Below are 19,673 nucleotides of genomic sequence, written 5' to 3'. Positions count from 1 at the left end.
ACTGCCTGTTGCTAAATTAGCCACAAAGCTAATGCAGTGTTTATCAGTGGAGGAACATTAATGAGCGATGTCTCTAGTTATGATTAAAAGTGAGCTGAAAAAGTATCTAACACACAGTTGCAGGTTCTCCTTTTAGACAGTTTTGTAGTATTAGATTAATTCAAGGGCACCGTTTCCTCTGCGTCACTGTATCATAGAGCCAAAAGCCAGAATCGTTTCTGCAGCATTGGAGAGAATTAACAGAGTGCAGGTGATAAACTAGATATAGAAATTAGTTATCCGCTGGGATTATATGTAAGGTAATAATTACTGCATGACAAAATATATATATAATTATTTGCCAATGTAGGAGAAAAAAAAAAAAAGTATCAGTAGATACTCAATCAGGGCCCCCGCTTTTGTAAAGAATATCTGGAGCCAATTCCAGCTGTCCCTCTGTTTTTTTGCACCCAGTGCTCAGGAAGTTTATGTCATGTACTATATGGGGAGAGTAAAATGAAAATAATTACAACCAGTGTTACCCCAACCCAGTCCTTAGTCATGTATGAAAGACATAGTTATACATTTGTGTAAATCTAAAAGCTTAAAAAAGGGTGTCATTTCAGTAGTAAAGTAACATAAGGGAGATGCTAATAAAATAAATGAACTTGCAGTGGCGTATAATTCACAGAATAAGTGCTGTGGAGAAAAGTGTATCTTGACATTAGAGGTAAATATTTGTGAATCGGACTTCTTTGTCTTTTGTTGCATGGCTCATAATCAAACTTCTTGTGATCGATCAGATGTGACTGTAGGCAGGTTGTCCACATATCTGTCCTCTGTGGATTTGTACCTGAACCAGCTCAGGTGTTGGTGGGGGCACAACTCCAGGAAGAACACCAAGAGTCTGTGGATCATCTGGCCTTTTGTTCTCTCAAGTCCTCCCGAGGATTTTTGCCTAAATGTTTCCTGGCTGTAGCTGAGGGATGTAGCTGTAACCTTTACCATGTGGACATGATAAGGTTTACACTTTTTTCTGTATATCATTTTTGGTCTGAAAGACAACAAGTGTAACACAAGTTGACAGTTGCTACATACTGGTGTGTTTTTTCTATTCAATGAGATAGGCACTCCATCTCTGTCTTTGTATAATTTTATAGCCCTGTTTTCCTACCAAAACTCCTTCATCCACACTGTACGTATCCTGTACGGCAAAGAACAACATTAAGTCCCTTCCTTAGATTCCATACTTCAGGAGTGGCTGGCTGTTCCACTACCAGAAATTATGCGCAACTGTGAATGAGGAGACAACACTTGGTCTAGTTAAGTCTGTGCACATGATCTTTTATCAATAATGCTAAACCAGACATGCTGAACTAGTATCAAGACATGATTACTCAGGGCCCCAATGGGGAAAGGAAGGTTCATTGAAAATATCCTGGTATGAAAAGTCTGTTTTTGTTTGCAATGTTTTATTTCTCTATTCATGTAGTTTGGCTGATAAAAATCGGTTGAGAGGGATGAAAATTAACACCCAAATGCGGGTGGATTTTCTGTTTGGCGGCTAGGTTTGGAAGGCTACCTGACACATTGGTTTGTAAATATATTCAGCATTTATTTTGTATTTGACGGTAATTAGCTGAAGACCAGCGTGCTTGTTGGTTTTGTGTTGCACTTAAATAGGTCACTGATGTACCAAGGTATCTAAAATCGTGTAACACACGGATTAGAGGCGTTCATTGGTTGTTGTTTATGTTCTTTTCATGTTACTTGTGTTTGACTGGCTTAGATTTGTAAGGGGTTGGCGTTAGGGGGGACAGGCGACAGGAGTCGGGAGGGGAGAGTGAGAGTGTAGCCTTTCAATCGGAGATCACATGGAAAGAATATCCGCCTATATGTCGCTTATTCATACTAAACAAAAGTAGTAAAACCCTCAGACACTCTGACACTCACTTCTCTTGGATACAACTGTAATTTAGGTAGGTAGGTAGATTTATTTGCTCCATAGCAGATAATAAACATTAAAATGGAAGCAATTGTAAAAATGGAATACAGGAATAAAGTACAATCAATGGAGCAGTGCTGAGGATGAGTTTGAGTTTAAGTCTGATAACTTGGGGGGGAAAGCTGCTTTGCAGTCTGGTGGTGCGGCTGCAGAAACTTCTATATCTCTTCCCAGAAGGCAGCAGGGTGAACAGGCTGTGGCTGGGTGGGTACTGTCCTTTAGTATCCTTTGGGCTCTGCGTAGGCACCTCACCTCACCGATATCACTGATGCTCGGGAGATGGGCACCAATGATCTTCAGAGCAGTTTTAATCACCCGCTGACTTAGATGAATTGTATTTCTTCAGTTGTAATGGTATTTTTCAATGAGACAATGACTCCAGTAAGTAATTTAGTTTAGTTTAATGATAATTTCAAACAAGTGAAAATACAAATACATTAAATACATGTGTACCCGAGCTGGTCCCGGGAGCAGACTCATCAAGCTCTGCATTACATCGAACCTCCAATTTCATCTCCACACACATTCAATATTAAAACAACAGTGTATACAAGTCTACAACACTTCTAAGGATATAAGAATACCTCTAAATAAACAAAACTGAAATGTAGTATCAGAAATAATACATCATTTTTATATTAGCAAAAAGTGGATATGCATGAGACAAGGGAGAGTTAACATCAACAGGTTATTGTGCTGTGTCACATGCTGACCTTCGCAGTCTTTAGAGTTGCAGTCAACTTGCAAATGCACATTGTATTCATGTGTCTAGTAATACATTTTATCAGGACGGTGCGAGGGTGTTATCAGCTTCGTAAGGCCTGAGTGCCAATGCTAGCAACATGTATTAAAAGTTTCCACTGTTCTCCCATCCTCTAATAACACAGTAACAACGAACTATGTGCAGTTCTCCCATGCTTCCATGTATTTACACATAAACAAGAAGACGTGGGGTGGATTAAAAGGTATTTATTCTATTGTTTTGAAGTTATTTTTTCTGTTGCTCTCCTCCTCCTTCTTTTCGTCCTCCTGTGAGTGATGACCACAGCATGCTGCCTTATCTTCAGTGCTTTAGGCCATAAAAGAAAAAAGAACAAAACAAATAGTTGTTACTGTTTAACTAAAGTCAACTTTAAAATGACTCCACTACCACACATAAAACGGGGTTCAATAGAATAATCACATTTAACAAAAGCCTACATTTTGGCTAAATAACTGTTGAGATTTGTCTGGTTGATAGTCTCCGTTGACAGTTTACTGTAAGTTAAGCCTGCATTTTACACAGCATAAATTAGCCTAACACTATTTCTTACTCACCGCTGGTTCAGTTACTGCATCTCCCGACACAACACCACAGGTGAATTCGTGCTGATGAACAAACCGCCCTGAGCTATTACCCGTTGCAGATTTCCTCTCCACATCCATGCACCGCTTGGACCGAGACAGCCAGCCCGTCCAGGGAACCGTTCTACCTGAACACGTATCCTGTGCGCGTCTGTCATTGGCGGAGCAGTCTGTCAATCCCTCTATCCAGTAAATATGACAAAACAAGAGCAGAAGGCCCTGCCTCCAGAAGCTTCATTTTCGCTCAGTCTGAGTTTCAGAGCAGAGCTGCGTGACAACGCTGCCACAAATCACGTGAGTTGCAAGCTCGCAACTGTGTGGGCGTATCTCCGCAAAGTGGCTGTTGTAAACTCAGCTCTGAAAAAATAGTCAGCAATAGGAGTGCAAATGTAATGTAATGTAATAAAGTTTTGATCTTTTAAACCTCAATTTTTATATCTTAGTTTTCAATCTTGCAAAACTTTTTTTTGTAAGATTTTGTGTTTTCAAACACTTACATTCAACCTTTCAGAACTTTATTTTCAGTTTTGAATCATGGCAGGATATTAATCCCTTAGAAGTCTCCCTCTTCATACAAAAATGCGGAGGCCGCAGCATGAGAGCAATAAGGCTGAGTGAGACAACTGCACCTCAAAGTTCAGTGAATTTTCAATAAACACCTTCAACCTTATTCTAATAAACATGTTAATCATTATCCTAATCAAACTAGGTATAAAATATTCACACATCATGGCTACATAAATAAATATTCAACAGTAGGCACGAAGATAAAATATCAGCATCATAAATTAAACCTTATGAGGTTTTTATCATTTTGCTTTCAGGCCTACATCCCTTTGAACCACTAACTTACACTGTGAACTTGGACATAAATGAAATGTACTGAAATTATACAAATAGCAATGTAAAGGCTGTCATTTATTTGAATGCAGACTTTTTTGTCTTCTTGTTTCAGCTAATGAAACATGACTCTAGGTAAGTCTTGTTCAGTTGTCTTTTAATATGCAGTATAGTAAGCATTTTGTCATTGTAGGGCTATGACAACTAAGATGATATTTATTCTAGGGTTGTCTTATATCTTGGGAGTCAATAAACATGAAGAAAATAATGTTTTTGTAAGCATGATACCTCATTTAACCATAGTAAAGTAATTGTAGCATACAGAATTTTGAGAAAAGAAACTGTGCAGACTTAAGCACAAATCACTGATTATTATTACTCATAGGTGTTTTTTACACACGCATATTTTCCCCACCACATTTTGAAATGGTTGAGTTTGTCCCCATCACTTTTTGAAAGCGTTAAAAAATAGCTGAAAAATAGATTGCACAAAGTTGTTAACGAAGAAATACCAATTTCAGAAAGGTTTATTTACACACTAAGAAAACATGCAATGTTATTTAAATTCATAAGAAACAAATGTGCATTGTCCAATAAAAGTAATTTTCGCTAATTACTGCATTATATTCTGTTATATTTTTATTTTTTATAAATTGTCCCCTGCCAGCTGAATTTTTTGTGGAGAGGAAGGGGGCCCACAGAGACTGCTTGTAAATGGGGCCCAGAATTTTGTGCTACGGCCCTGGCAATACATACTGCACACAGATTGGTGGGACATAGTCAACATCTGAAAAGTTAGTCTACCAAATCAAATCTACAGGAAAAAAATCACTTCCATGCTTTACAACAGATATGCAATCAAAGATCAGTAAACACGATGATGTGGTGGAGATGATGTGATCCACTTACACACTAGAGCTAGACAAAATCCCTGAGTGAACAAAGGTTTCACCTTTGCTTTCCTCAAAATAATTCAGCTTTGAAACAATAATGGCCCTGTTCACACCTGACAATAACATGTGTCTTTGGTGATTCAGTCACAAGTATGTCAGTTCACACCTGACAGCGCATCTCCTCCTGTCTTGAGTGACCACTTGTGATCGTATCTCATCTCCCTTCTCTATATATGCAAATCAACACGCACATCATTTTCTTTTTCCAAAGGCCAAATTGTGCATTGAGTCCATGTAAACTGTCAGACAGACTTGTAAGCCCAACACCTTTGTTCATCCTTTATCACACCAAGCCTGTTGTTGCCTCTTGTCTCCATTGTGCAGTCAATGAAACGCATCTGAATCAGAACAGATTTGGACCTGAAAAATGTTTCTTCCACATAATATATGCTATTATATACTGTATAATCAAGTAAGATATTGGATAAGCATACACCAATCAGCTATAACTTAATGACCACTGACAGGTGAGGTGAATAACACTGATTAACTCAATACCATGGCACCTGTCAGCGGGAGAGATATATTAGGTAGCAAGTTAACATTTTGTCGTCAAAGTTTATGCTGTTTCTGATAGAACACATAGTGGATACACAGTGGAGTCCATGCCTCGTTGGGGCAGGCCTGCTTTGGCTGCAAAAGGGAGACCTACATTATGACCAGCAGGTGGTCAAAATGTTATGGCTGATCGGTGTGCATGTTGGTAATGTTGACATTCATGATACAAAAAGTTAGAGGATAGAATGCCTGAAATTACAATCAAATATTGTATAAACTCAAACACAGCCTTTAGGTTATCCATAGAATTGAGGGGAAGTGCAGAGTCAGGTGATTAATTTTCTGTTCTTTCGCATTTCACATAGTCATTTGATACATTATTAAAATAAAGGAATGCTTATCAATCTGCAACTTATTGTAAATTTCAAGTGATCATCATCAATGTTACTGTTTTACCTTGAGTGATTCAAGTCTTTAAGGAAAATGAGAAATCCCCAGCTCCATGAAACTGGAATACTCCATGCATGCACACACAAACTCAAACACATGCTCAAAGGTATAAAGTTCCCGTTGCCAGCTTAAGGCTTAGGTTTTTTGACCCCCTCTAATTTTAATGTGAGTGTGTCAAATCCCCAGGCTCTTGTCCTGTTTCACACTGTGGCACACAGAAAGACACAGGAAGTTTTTACCAAGGACAATTAAGTCAATGAATATGAAGAGGTGAAGGGATTAAATATGTTCAGACAAACCTGTCTTAGAGTTATAATCTAATATAGTTGCATGTCAACTAGGAATGCTAACAAGTAGCTCAACGTTGAGCGCCGCACAATGGGACACCTACCTAATATGGAATAAGAAAAGCCGCTCTACTCTTGTTTAAGTGGGGGTTTGCTTGGAGATTCCAAAACACAAACAACAGGACTTTGTTCACTTCACCGTGCTGCTTTTGTTCCCACTGAACCCCAGTGTGCATTCCTGGAGCGGGATCAATAGATAGAGTGTAATTTTTGTGGCTGTCAGCAAGAAATTTTTAATTTGTCAGCTGTCTTGGCACTGTGTCAGGAAATGTTTGACTGTGTGACCCCGGCGCCCTGCAGGAGTGTGATATGAAGGGCGGGTATATAAATGTCCAGGCAACAACACGGGCCCACAGTCCGTCTGCCTGAGGAGACTGTCACAAACACCTCCAGCAGAGAAAAGGTAAGACTAAAGGCCATCTACTGAGTGTAGTCTTAGAAAATATTCACAGGGCAGTTGATGTGCTTTACTGTAAGTTGATGCGTGTTTCTTGGTATTACAGGATTTTAAAGATGTGAGGAAGGGTTGATATTCTGTTATTACAGATAAAGTACAGATGGTGGGCTTTGAAGGTTAATTATTTTTAGACTGAATATCCTTAAATTTGATTGTAGAAACAAAAATAAAGGAATTTTGTATTTTTCCATGTTCCTCTTAAATCACTTCATACATTTTTTCAAATAAAAATGAGATCATCATCAATCAAATGAGAGGAAATGCTGCTTGTCTCTGTCATATGTCATTGTAAACTGAATATCTTGGTGAAACAAAAAAGAAATTTCAAGACCTAAGCGAAATTGCAATGGTTATTTTTTTCACAGGAGAAATTTACTGGCAATATACTTAACCAAAAACTACTGTCACTGTACTTCTGTCTAGTCAGATTTACTTAAACAGAATGAAGTGATGACGTTTTTATACAGCCATCTGCAGTAGTAATGATTACATTTCTGACTCTCCCAACAGATGACTTCTCAAGTTGTCCCGTCCATCTTGCTGGTAATTTCTACTGTCCATGCTTTCCAGTATACAGAGCTGGCGCAGTACATTGACAGCCATCAAGAAGAATATGTGGAGGTACAACATATTGTACTTATCCCTTTAGCAATACTTTTAAGAGCCCCAGCACTTAGAGTCCAAGCACCAGAAATGCTTAAATCTAGTTGTTTTTATCCGGACTAGTGCAATGCCGATAAAAACGTGCCTGTTCGGAGTGGACTGATTGCTTGGCCTCCAGACTTTCTGCTTGTAGCTTTTGCAATATTATCAATCTGCAGAACCCCCGCAGTTCCAGACATACGCCTCCAGTTTCTTTCCCTTTTTAAACTTCATTAACTACACAGTAAGTTTTAGACGGTTTATTGAGGTGGTACCAAAACACTACATTTCTATTCTAACAATCATTATTGTTATTTCTGCTTCTTTGTTAAATTACATTTCATTGACTGAGTGTAAGACGCACTGCACACACGGAAAGCATGTACAATTGCTTTTTGTATTGATAATGTTAAAATTCACAATCAAACATTTTGATGATAGACTAACGTTATCAGCATTTTCGGTAGATGTTGAAAGAAATGCCTTGCCATTGAAATCTAACTCTAAGAAGTTTTTCATTCAGATGTAACAGTGAAGTAATTAAATCTTACCCGCTATATCATTACTATTGACAGCCTAGCCTATAGTTCATGAATTCATGCTAAAGCTAGCCAGCTACCCCGAGATGTAGCTGCTTTCCAGGGCGTTACAAAGGATAGGTTAATGTTTCATTCACTGAAAGTGAAGCTTAATAACATTAGTTAACCAAAATTAAAATAACTTTTTTGTCATTTTTATTTTAAAGGAAAAGCTTTTTTGCTATTGCCCCTACAAAGTAAAAGAATAAATACAAAGACAAACAAAGGTGAATGGACCCAGATAATCTTTACAACATTTCATAAATACGATTGATAAATATGGTTGCTTGAACACAAAATAATGATCAAGAAGAAGATTTTCTCATGTGGTGTGACTATTCGAGTTAATTAAAGAAGCTTCTCCAAATGCACTACCAAAATAAATTCATGTAACCATTTTTTGGAAACCAGTGCTTTCCAGTCTGTAATTCTCCTACAAAGTTGACAAAACCCCTTAAAAGGTTGTGGTGCTGAGACCAAGTTGGTGGAAAATACATACAAAATGGAAATGCTGTTTAAATCCTCAGCAGTCTTCCACAGAATGCATTAGACCATGATTTGATGATTTGTAACTGTATTGTAACTTGATTACAATAATTTGCCATCGGGGACAATCACAATTCTTAAATTCTTCATGCAAGAGTCATCAGTGTTAGTGTAAATGCTTCATACTGTATGTCCACTTCTTAGCAACTCAAAGCCCCCCCTTAGCCAAAAGGTGGCAGTATAACAAGCCACATATTATAAAAAGCAAATACTGTACGGCCTTGCTTCTTATTTTTTCCCTTACTATAGACTCCTTGATTTAAAATGTTGAAAAGCACATTTTGGACATTGGACACCAGTAGTGTGCAGCAGTAGTACTGTAATACAATTTACAAGATGGCAGAAGGATTAAATTAAATTTAATGATGATGTATGTGTGTGTGTGTGTGTGTGTGTGTGTGTGTTTTAGACTCTGCGGGACTGGGTTGCAATCGAAAGTGACTCCAGCAATGTTTTGAAGAGACCAGACCTTCATCGCATGATGGAGATGGCTGCTCAGAAGCTGAGGCAGATGGGAGGGACTGTAGAGCTGGTGGACATCGGAGAACAAGAAGTCAGTGACAGAGCCGTGTCTCTCGCAACAAACCGGCCTCTCCCTACCTTTCATAAATGCTGCAGTACTAGAGACAGTAGGGCTTTGTGTACAATCATTACCCAAATTGCTTAGTAAATATTCTGTATTTCCAACAGAGCAGTTTGCTCGTCTGGGACGGGGACAGTGGCAAACGAGCTGCTACCTTCAAAAAGGCAGCGGAGCGGTCAGGACTAAATCTACCTTCTCATTACTGACTGAGACACATCAAAGCTGCTTCCCAAACTCATTAAATATATATTGTGTTTGAGGTCAGACTAGAGGTCAACAATCTCAGCTTCTTACCAGTAATTAGGACCAACATAGCTTGAAACTGCATTATATTGTCTTAGTGAATGGTATAAACAATAGCTGAGGACCCTTTGACATCAAACTATGCTGAAAGTGTTTATTTGAAAAAACATAGCAGCAACATTTCTCAGTACCTCTGCCTTCCTGTACGATCATCGCTGTTATAATGTTACGCACTTTGTGGATCATTGAAATTCCTTTGATATTTGAGAGATATACACACGGATTGAGATTGTGCAGCTATTTCTGTACTGCTCTGGTGGGAGCCTTTAATGTTGCAACATGTAAAAGCAAAAAGCACTGGCTGCACGTAATTGTTCCAGAAGTTGAGAAACCAGAAAATCAAAATGATTGAGGGATGGTAAAAAAATAAATAAACTAGATGTAACACTGCAGCAGTTCCTGTTGATATTAACTCTCCTTGATTGTCTGCAGCTTCCTGGTGGGCAGACTATAGCGTTGCCTAAAGTGGTGACAGGGCAGTTTGGCTCCGACCCAAACAAACACACAGTGTGTGTCTACGGTCATGTGGACGTCCAGCCAGCGAAGCTAGAGGACGGCTGGGCGACGGATCCCTACAACCTGACTGACATCAATGGTAACCGCCTTTAAGCTTTTGAGTCGCCATTACCAGTTCATGCTGTGCAGCCAAACATTGTTCAAACCAACATAACTTCATTTTAAATTCTAGTGGTTTCCAAAGTGTCCAAAGATACCAAACAGGTTAGGCTGAAACTGGGTGAAATGTGTATAAAATATATATGTGGTACTGAGAAAATGAAATGATTTTTCCAATCTTAAAACTATTGCCTACTACATAGTGGCCTTGCCTTTCGCGATGTTTGTGGTGATGAGGGATCGCATCAGGGCATACAGCCTATGTCCAAAATAAATATGTTTGCATGTATGAGAGACCAGTCAGATCAGTCTCTCATCCCAAAACTTTGAATAACAAGATTTCTCCTTTTGCTCTTTAATGCTGCAGCTTCGTGTATCAGAATCTTTGCGGACAACAAATGTACATGAAATAAGGCACATATAGATGTGTGTCCAATGATTATCACCAAAAATGATGTCTCATGTATCACTATAATTCACTGATCAATAATGAGAAATACCTCTTCTTTTTATTTTATTGCAAATAAGAATTACAGTATTTTATTTCTTATTTTATCAAATAATTGCCCTTTATGTTGTTGCTCAGCTTGTTTGACAGTCAATTTCAATAAGAAACTCAACAGAATAAGAGTCATTTCAAAATTGGCCATATTTGTGTAACTTATTTTCATCTGTGTTGGCACTGACATTATTTTTTAAATGATTATTGTTAATCAAAAATACATTAAAATACATAGATTTATACTTCAGTCTTCAAGATATTCTCAGGGGGCATGTCTCTAAAACCCCCACAGCGGGACAAGGACCTCATTATTTCTAAAAACATGACTATGGCCCTGGTTACTGCTGTGTTATTTCAGTCACAATAATCTGATCTGATGAGAAGTGATTAGCACAAATTAGGCTTTCATTGATGTTTGAAACCCATAAGGATATTTTGTATTAATGTTCAAAATGTCAAATTTGTTCCATGTTTCAGTATAAAAGTCTATGAAGCAGTGACATTTAACACTTTAAATGAAGAATGAATTCACAGAAATGTTATTTTACATGAGTAACTAAATGGCTTTACATGACAATTTTCACGTAGCAAAAAATCTGTTGGGATTAGATGAGATTAGACTGCAAAAAAAAAAACAAGTTTACTACCTTTTACTGGAGCTTGTAACTCCGTCAGCGGTTTCCTTAGTTGTCAAGGAGATGGCTGAGATGATGTCATTTACATTTAGCATTTAGCTGATGCTTTTATCCAAAGCAATTTGCAATTGCTATAAACATCAGAGGTCACACGCCTCCGGAGTGTCTTGCTCAGGGACACATCGGTCAAGGTGTTACAGTGGGGGATTGAACCCGGGTCTAACACACCAAAGGCATGTGTCTTATCCACTGCCCCATCACCACCCCACATGTTGTCATGTGACCCATGGATGGAATTTAAGTAATTTGATAACAAGTGGTTGCATTAGATTAGATTAGATTTCACTTTAATACCAGATTTCTCTGAAATGTGTCTTTCATCTTTATAAACAAGCCGCTGCTGTGCAATCAATTTCAGTGCTTGGTTTCACATTCAGGACTTTACCTACACAGGTACACATGTCTTTTTGTTTAATCTCAAGTGTAGAATAACCCTCTGGCCTACTGAGAACTGGTATATTATACAATGAATCTTGTGCCTGTAGGTAACCTTTATGGAAGAGGAGCATCAGACAACAAGGCCCCAGTTTTAGCCTGGATCCATGCTGTGAAGGCTTACCAGGCCCTCAATATGGTGAGAGAAAGTTCACAATGCCACCGTTTTATTGGATAGTTTTTCATGCCACAGATGAATAAAATCAAATTTGTGAGGGATCGGGAGCTGCAGAGGCACTGTGACCTCAAGTGAGACCAAAGGACAGATTAGAGCACTTATTTGCTAATCATCTTTGTCTTGAAAACACTCGAATTATAAAAGGGTAAACAGAGAGACTACTCAGGCAAGATAGACCTTAAAGATAACTCCCATTTCTTTGAGCAGACTGTTTTAGTCGAGTAAAATACTCTACACATTTAGCTGGAACAAGCTGCATACCCTCGGGCTGGTGAGAGAGAAGAGCTGAGCTTCAGCCAAACTAACGTGCAAAGTCACTGCTGTTTTTGCAAAGTCACAGCAGCAGTCTGTTGCTGCCACTTTGTCTTGTGAAAAAATACACAGCTGAATATGCACATCAAAAGGCCTCAGCCAGATGCTGGGTGCATTAAGGGGAAAGGAATTTTGTGGTGTGTTGACAAGACTAGTTTCACACGCAGCTCATGATTTTAGAGTCTGCAAAAATTGTTGTAACACCAGTACAATTTCAAAAACTTGTGTTTGTCATCTACACTTTTTCTTCCTTTCTGTCCACCAGGAGCTGCCTGTGAACGTGAAGTTTGTCATTGAGGGCATGGAGGAGACGGGCTCTAACGGCCTGGACGCCATGATCCTGGCCCAACGGGACACCTTCTTCTCCGACGTGGATTACATAATCATCTCAGACTGTGGCTGGCTCAGCCGACGGCCCGCCCTCACCTACGGCACCAGAGGCAACTGCTACTTCTATGCTGAGGTTTAGAATGCGAGAACACTGAACACACAAATTGGTTTCAAATAAGTTGTGCCTTATTCTTCACTCTCTCAAACACACACACGTTTATTTCTCTATCCCAGTGGAGGCATCTCATATTGTTACTCGTTTGGATGTAACAGCACTTACCTTGAAAGAAAACTTCTTTTATTACCAGCACTCAGCAACTCTGTTCCAGTTCTAATCCTCCTGGATTCCCCATGCTGCAGAAACAATACCTCTAACAGTCGCATATATTGCAGTCTAGAGGGATACAGAGAAGATTATTCTGGCTGTCCTGCTCTTCTGAATCTTGTCTGAGAATATGAGCGTAACATAATTTTAATACTGGCTGAATTCATATAAAATACACAGCTTGTTGATATATGTGGTGGTGTCTACAATCTCACTTTTACAGAGTAATCAGATTTGGCCCTAGGGCCTTTTGGACTCTGTTCTTATTCCTCTTTCCTTACTTTCCCCCCTCCCATTTCCATCATATTATTTTAAAACACTACTGCCTTTGCATTATGACTTCCTATCTGGAGATATCGCTTCCTTAACCTCATTCCCCATCGGTTAGTGCCCAGTTCACACTACAGAATTTTAAGCACGATTTGTCAGGCTGTGATAAACCATCGCTCGCCAACCGTTATGTATGAACTACTCAATGACGCACCTGGCTCGCTAACGCATTGTCTATATCTGGCCTGCTAAATATCTGGAAGAGTCGGCTGATTCCACATCCAGCCAATGAGAGCAGGCTGCTGGCAGAGCAGGCAGATACTTTTTCACTGCGAAACACTTTTTACTCCCCTCCAGCTCTCTGTAGCTCACACAATCCCTGCTACCTGCGTGTGCTAATCCATCCTTTCACCCAGATTGTCTTTATCATTTTAATCTTTATGTTAATAATCAACAGCAGATTAGTTTTGATGTTTCGGCCCATTTCCCGTGTCACTTTTCCTGTGGGTTTCTTTACAAAACGTGGTTTGGAGACCAGCCGTCAGGTGACAGAATCGTTGTCAGCTAGTGTAGTGTGTGACCCGCTGTCACGTAGTGTGAACGCCACAACGACTTCAAGACTCCCGTCACAAGACAGCAAGTCATGGAGTCTGAACAACACAGCGATCTGCCGGCGCTGAAAGCCTTGTAGTTAAAATCCTCACCAGGATGTAAAAACATAAAACACACACACACACACACACACTAAACCCGTGTCACTCTAGGGTGTTTTCATGGTGAAGGTTTCCTCCGGTGTGTTTGCAGGTTGAAGGACCTAAACAGGACTTACATTCTGGTGTTTATGGAGGCACTGTGATCGAACCAATGACTGACCTTATTGGCATCCTTGGTGAGTGTCTTTCCTAGTACACATGCATTCATTCACTCAGTCACTCACAGGACATAAGACACTGAACCAAGATCAGCAATATGCCCAAAACGTTTATTACATTTTTATTCAACCTTTATTTAAACGGGAAATCCCGTGACTTGCAGCATCTCTTTAAGACGTGAGACCTGACCAGAATGGCAGGTAAACCTGATTGAAGGATACGGGTAGCATTATTTTATATTTTTCTAATTGTCAATAAATAAAATGATAAGCAAAACACTGACAATTGTATTAATCCACCTCTCAATACTTTCTGACCTCCCTACCCTGTTTGATGGTTAGGTTTAGCTCAAAGCTCATTGGTTCTTACTGAAGACATCCACCTTAAAAACAGGTCACCAATAGGTTCAGTTTTAAAAAAAGGCGCACTCATTTCATGAAAATTACAATTTTAGTTTTAGTTTTTCTCCAGTGTTCCTCAAACAGGAGGAAATATTAGTTTGAGACTGTTTTCAGTGGTGGATCAATACATCTTTGGTGTTCTAGTGGTACTTCAGGCAGCAGGGCAGTGTATGTGGGATTGATTTAAATTAAACCACAGTGTGTGCGTTCATGGTAAATAAGGAACATGTCACCGAGTGCAACAGAGTGGCTCCCTGATGTGTTTTCAATAATTTTAGGACACAATGGAGCTCTATGGCACAGAAGAAGAAGAGATATAAGGCTTTAGGCTACATTCACACTACTACGTTTTTTACGTCTTACGGATTTTTAAAACTACACCAGCTTTTTAGGTGTGTATCAGAAATAATCTCCGTCTATATTAAAACGACTGAAAAAGCACATGTAGTGACCATTCAGTTACACTGGGCATGCGCGTTTTGATGTAACCATGAAGCAGATTGTCTACTCCGCAGTTGCAGAAGAGTTTTAAAATGAAAACAGGTCAGCTGCGTTTTCAAACGTCTCCATTTTAGGTCTTCGGATTCACTGTTTTACTGTGGACAGGAGGTGCAAATGAAGGAGCAGGTCTGCGTTTTAAAACGAAAACGTGATAGTGTGGATGTAGCCTTAGATACACACACAATACTTGTTAGCGGAATATATTCATTGTTGATTTTGGTCTTTTCATGGAATTTGTTGGCGAGGCAGAATATCACCAGACGTATCCTTTGATACAAGAACAGACACAGTGGGTTTACAACAATCATAAGAAACACATAATTGAATAGGCTCTAAAAGACATGAAGTAAAGTACAGTACATCCTCAAAACAGTTTCATCAACCTCTTGAAGATTGTTTTAATGTGGTGTTTGAATGTCTGATGTATTGGCAGCCAATCTAACAAAGTATTATTGAAACGATCATAATATTCTTGGATGGTGTCTAATGTCCTTCATGGAGTTAAACTCAGCACATGCCTGAAGTATAATTTGCCATCGACCCCAGACAACAAAAAGCAGCCTCATACTGGAATAGTGATTATCATCCATGTGACAGTGTGTTTAGGAATATGCACCATTGTTCCTATACACAACAAGGCCCGAGGAATAGGGGGTATACGACCTCTCTTTTGATTTCAGTTTAGTCATTTCAGAAATATAATAAAAACCCTGTACATTTAATGAAATTACCACAAACCAACCCGAGACAGAGACTTGTGGCTTTTAGATTCCCAGAGGTTCCCAATACAGTTGTTTGCATGCTGTGCTCTGCTTTGAATTGTAATCCCACTATTCTTTATTTGCCTCACCTCTGTACTGTTTTGAGCACTTCATGTCTGAGACATATTGCACGATTCCTTTATTGATTAATTATTGAGTAATAACAAATTATTATATTTGATTATTAGGATTAAAAACGAGCTTTGCTGAATTTCTTTACTTTTATAACAACATAACTTAACAAACTAATCTGAAGGTGAATGACTAATTAGACTGGTGGATGGATGTGTACTTTAGGAGAGATGTGTAGTATAGTAAGACTGATGTATCTTTAATCAAGGCACTGGATCCCTCCCAGGTCCTGCATCTCTGATATATCTGGCCCCATCCTCTGAGCTCAGTACAGAGTCCATTTAAGACCACATAAAATTTGTTCTTTTTCAACTTCTTGCCTCAGACACACTTATCAGCCCCAGTGGTAAGATCCTGATTCCTGGGATTAGGGAGGCTGTGGCTCCTCTCTCTGATGAGGAATGGAAAATGTACCAGGACATCCAATTTGACATCGACAACTACAAGACCAAAATCGGTGTCAACCAGCTCATGTACAGCAACAAAGTGAGAGTATAGTCTTGAAAATGGTCACAATAATCTACTTCAAGGCAAGGTGGACACAACAAGATCAGTGATTGTCATTGTATGTTTCCTGTAGGTTGACTTGTTAGCCCACATGTGGCGCTACCCCACTGTTTCCGTCCATGGCATTGAGGGGGCCTTCTCTGACCCCGGCACAAAGACAGTCATCCCTGCTAAGGTTACAGCTAAGTTCTCCATTAGACAAGTTCCAAACATGGACCCTGCTATGGTCAAGAAACAGGTAAAACAGGATGTGAATGCTCTGCTTTCGAAAATTGCTGCATTATGCGCATTATGTGCCCAACTGCCTGTGTTCTTATTGTGTTATTTCGATCCTTTAGGTAACAGACTACCTTCACTCTGTGTTTGCCAAGAGGAAGAGTCCTAACAAGCTGAAAGTCACCATGGTGATCGGGGCCAAACCTTGGCTGGCTGACACTCAACATCCTCTGTATGAGGCTGGGAAGGCTGCTGTCAAGAGAGGTACCGCATCACTGCATCAAAGTACTTTACACTGAGAGTAAAGCTGAAGCAAACTGCATCACACTGTAAAAATATAAAAGTGTAGTAATACAAATTCCAGTAATATGTCATATTGTGTCTCTTCTTGTGGGCAAATGTAAATTCATACTTTTCACATTAATCGAAAGATTACATATACCTCTACAGGTTTGACGTCTGTCCCTTCTCAAATTCTGCACTGGCATCAAGCTTAAACATGGCTATTTTTTCATAGGCAGTGAGAAAGTTTTAAGCACACAAGATCTCTTATGATGTCTACTACTAATTGCCTAACTTTAACCCTAACCATAACCTAGTTATAACCTGATCCCTAAACTTTAAACTTGTGGGGCACTTCATTTTGGGCCCCACTAAGCTCCCCACAGGTATAGTAAATCCTGGTTTTTCAACCCTTCAAAAAAAAGGGCTGACCCCAAAAACACCAATGGCCAATGGATATTGGAAGCTTTACAACCATGACTCATTTACAAAAAGAAATCAGTAATCAATGTCCTCATACCTCTGAAAGCTTGTGTTATTCGGCTGTTTACTGTTGGTGGTTTGGACTATGTCCTCACCAATAATAAAGCTGCACTGCAGGTTACTTGGAACCTGGTCACATTACAGAGACCTGAGGAAGTGCCACCTGAGCCCACATCACATTGTTGTCATCTGCCCAAACAAACTAAAAAAGTAAACATGTTAACATGTTAATGTGCCTTAAAGACCACTGCGGATGCATTGTTCTATAACTGATTATTCTGTAAATTATTTGGTGGTGGGTGTCATCAGAACATGCCCGTTCATGACACACACACACACACACACACACACACACACACACACACACACACACACACACACTTACTTACATAGGAGTGCTTTAGGAAATCCTGCTTAAGTGATTTTAAGTGATATTTAATCCCACACGTTTAGTTGTTTTATTCTCTGGTAGGATACCTGAAAGAAAGAGTTCATGTCGGATAAACTTTGATATAACATGTCCTACCTTCTCCAGTTTTTGACATGGATCCTGATCTGATCCGTGAGGGCGGGACCATCCCTATTGCGAGAACCTTCCAGGATGTGACAGGGAAAAGCATCATCATGATGCCCATCGGAGGCTTTGATGATGGGCTGCACTCCCAGAACGAGAAAATGAGCAGGTTTGACTTCACTTGTTTTACACATGAATTCTTTCTATTTCGTTTTTACAGGACGTTTTAAATAAAACCTTTATTAGTTCATGTTTTCCATTGAGGCTGTTGGAGTGTAAAGATGAACACAAGATGCAGGAAAGAAGCTGGGATTTAATCAGAAGGAAAGAAGCTGGAATCAGAACCTCCAGGGCTCACACAGTCTTATCCTCTCTTAGTCATCCACATCCTCGGACTGAAATAATCCTTCAACCTAATATTCACCATATATAAAACACACAAAACAGCAAGGGGTGCCAGGGTAAAATTAATTAATAATTCCACAAAAATAACATGATCACCGACTTTCATTTGATTAGAAATAGCTGTACATATTGAAACAAAAAGCTGCACAGCGCAGAGTCATTTAAGAATCCTATTTTATTGTATACAGCTTACATATATGCATCTGTTGCCGTGAATAATGGCGGAAGTCTGTGCAAAGTGTTTGTAAATGTAAAGGAGTCTTGCATATTGTTCCATACATGTTTTTGTTATTGTGAATGCCAAAATGATTTTCAAAAAACCAGTCCGACATTCTGAGTCCTGGACCCAAAGATTCTTGTAGATAACAGCTTTTTAACCTTTTTCTTCCTTTAACTTTCTTCTCGCAGGTACAACTATATTGAGGGAACCAAGCTATTCATCGCCTACTTGAATGAAGTATCCCAGATTAACAAAACCAGTGTGTGACATTTCATGGCATGATTAAACGACCTCCTAAACCATTCCAGCTACGATGAGCTCTCCTTGACAAAAGCCTTTTATAAGGGTTTATAAGGTTTTATATTGTCACTGTTTCTTTCATCCATTGTTCTGTGTCTTGCCAAGCTTTTATTTATCTGCATCTCAAGCTCCTCCTCCGTCTCTCTCTTTTCTGCTATCCCTCTTGCCATTTAGTCTGTAAAATGTATTAAATAAAGCCTCTATTCTAACTTGTGAATGTAGACAAAAAAATCTATCTATCTATCTATCTATCTGACATTGTAAGTGATTGTACGCATGCTACCACTTTTGATTGGGTCAAAATATGTAAAGTCATCTTGTGTTCTCTTCACTCACTTTGCATATGTAACATGTTTTTATGCTCCATATAATGTGAGAGAGTACTGAAAGTGTGTGCGTGTCATGTAGTAAAAGCTGTACAATGCAACAAGTGTGTACTCTTTTATTATGTAAGAGTATTGTGTATGAGTATTTTATAATACGGACAAAACACACATATTGTTCCTTCAGTCATGAAGCATGAAATTTAGACAGAAGCTGTGCAGACAGATGTGCTGCTGCCAGCAGTTGCTGTATGTATGGAAATAATTCAGCCATTGTCAGATGTTAGAGCACTCTACCCAAAGTCTAAAGTCATGTTCCGCCAAGAAAGAATAATACAGTAATATTTCCTCTCATTCGCAGTAAAGTTTTTCTTTTATGTTAAAGGGATGGGTAACACTTTATAATAATAGAGAATAAGAAAAATCACTACAATTCTTTTAAAAAAACCTTTTTGGCATTCTTTATTCGAGAGTGGACCTTATAAAGGATGGAGGATACATGGGGAAAGAGGGGGGATGAGATACAACAAAGGTCCTCAGCCAGTATTTTAAAAAAGGATGTTGTGGTT

General features: G+C 39.1%; 1 protein-coding gene and 1 long non-coding RNA gene across 2 annotated transcripts; one reads left to right on the top strand and one right to left on the bottom strand.

The window, feature by feature from the left end:
- Positions 1–2,370: 2,370 nt before the first annotated feature.
- Positions 2,371–3,601, bottom strand: LOC123968519. The gene is made up of 2 exons (XR_006824478.1): positions 3,302–3,601; positions 2,371–3,053 (listed from the first exon to the last, which is right to left on the bottom strand). It is a non-coding gene; the product is annotated as an uncharacterized LOC123968519 (long non-coding RNA).
- Positions 3,602–6,709: 3,108 nt separating this feature from the next.
- Positions 6,710–19,208, top strand: cndp1 (carnosine dipeptidase 1). Its single transcript, XM_046044940.1, has 12 exons — positions 6,710–6,819; positions 7,384–7,494; positions 9,049–9,192; positions 9,958–10,120; positions 11,823–11,911; positions 12,528–12,725; positions 13,992–14,076; positions 16,180–16,340; positions 16,435–16,599; positions 16,700–16,841; positions 17,878–18,025; positions 18,670–19,208. The coding sequence occupies exons 1-12, from the start codon at positions 6,745–6,747 to the stop codon at positions 18,746–18,748; spliced, it is 1,560 nt and encodes a 519-aa protein (XP_045900896.1). The 5' UTR covers positions 6,710–6,744; the 3' UTR covers positions 18,749–19,208.
- The last annotated feature ends 465 nt before the right edge of the window (positions 19,209–19,673 follow it).

Source organism: Micropterus dolomieu, linkage group LG03 (genome assembly GCF_021292245.1).
Source record: "Micropterus dolomieu isolate WLL.071019.BEF.003 ecotype Adirondacks linkage group LG03, ASM2129224v1, whole genome shotgun sequence".
In the NCBI taxonomy this organism is placed as follows: domain Eukaryota; kingdom Metazoa; phylum Chordata; class Actinopteri; order Centrarchiformes; family Centrarchidae; genus Micropterus; species Micropterus dolomieu.
The sequence above is the reverse complement of the archived record's forward strand: the minus strand, read 5'-3'. Positions and strand labels throughout refer to the sequence as shown.

Bases quoted from the DNA above. Each gene is read 5' to 3' on its own strand.
- cndp1 (XM_046044940.1), top strand. From the start codon at position 6,745: ATGTCCAGGCAACAACACGGGCCCACAGTCCGTCTGCCTGAGGAGACT. The intron at 10,121-11,822 runs GTAACCGCCTTT...TTGTGCCTGTAG, and splicing joins CAACCTGACTGACATCAATG to GTAACCTTTATGGAAGAGGA. The intron at 16,600-16,699 runs GTAAAACAGGAT...TCGATCCTTTAG, and splicing joins CTGCTATGGTCAAGAAACAG to GTAACAGACTACCTTCACTC.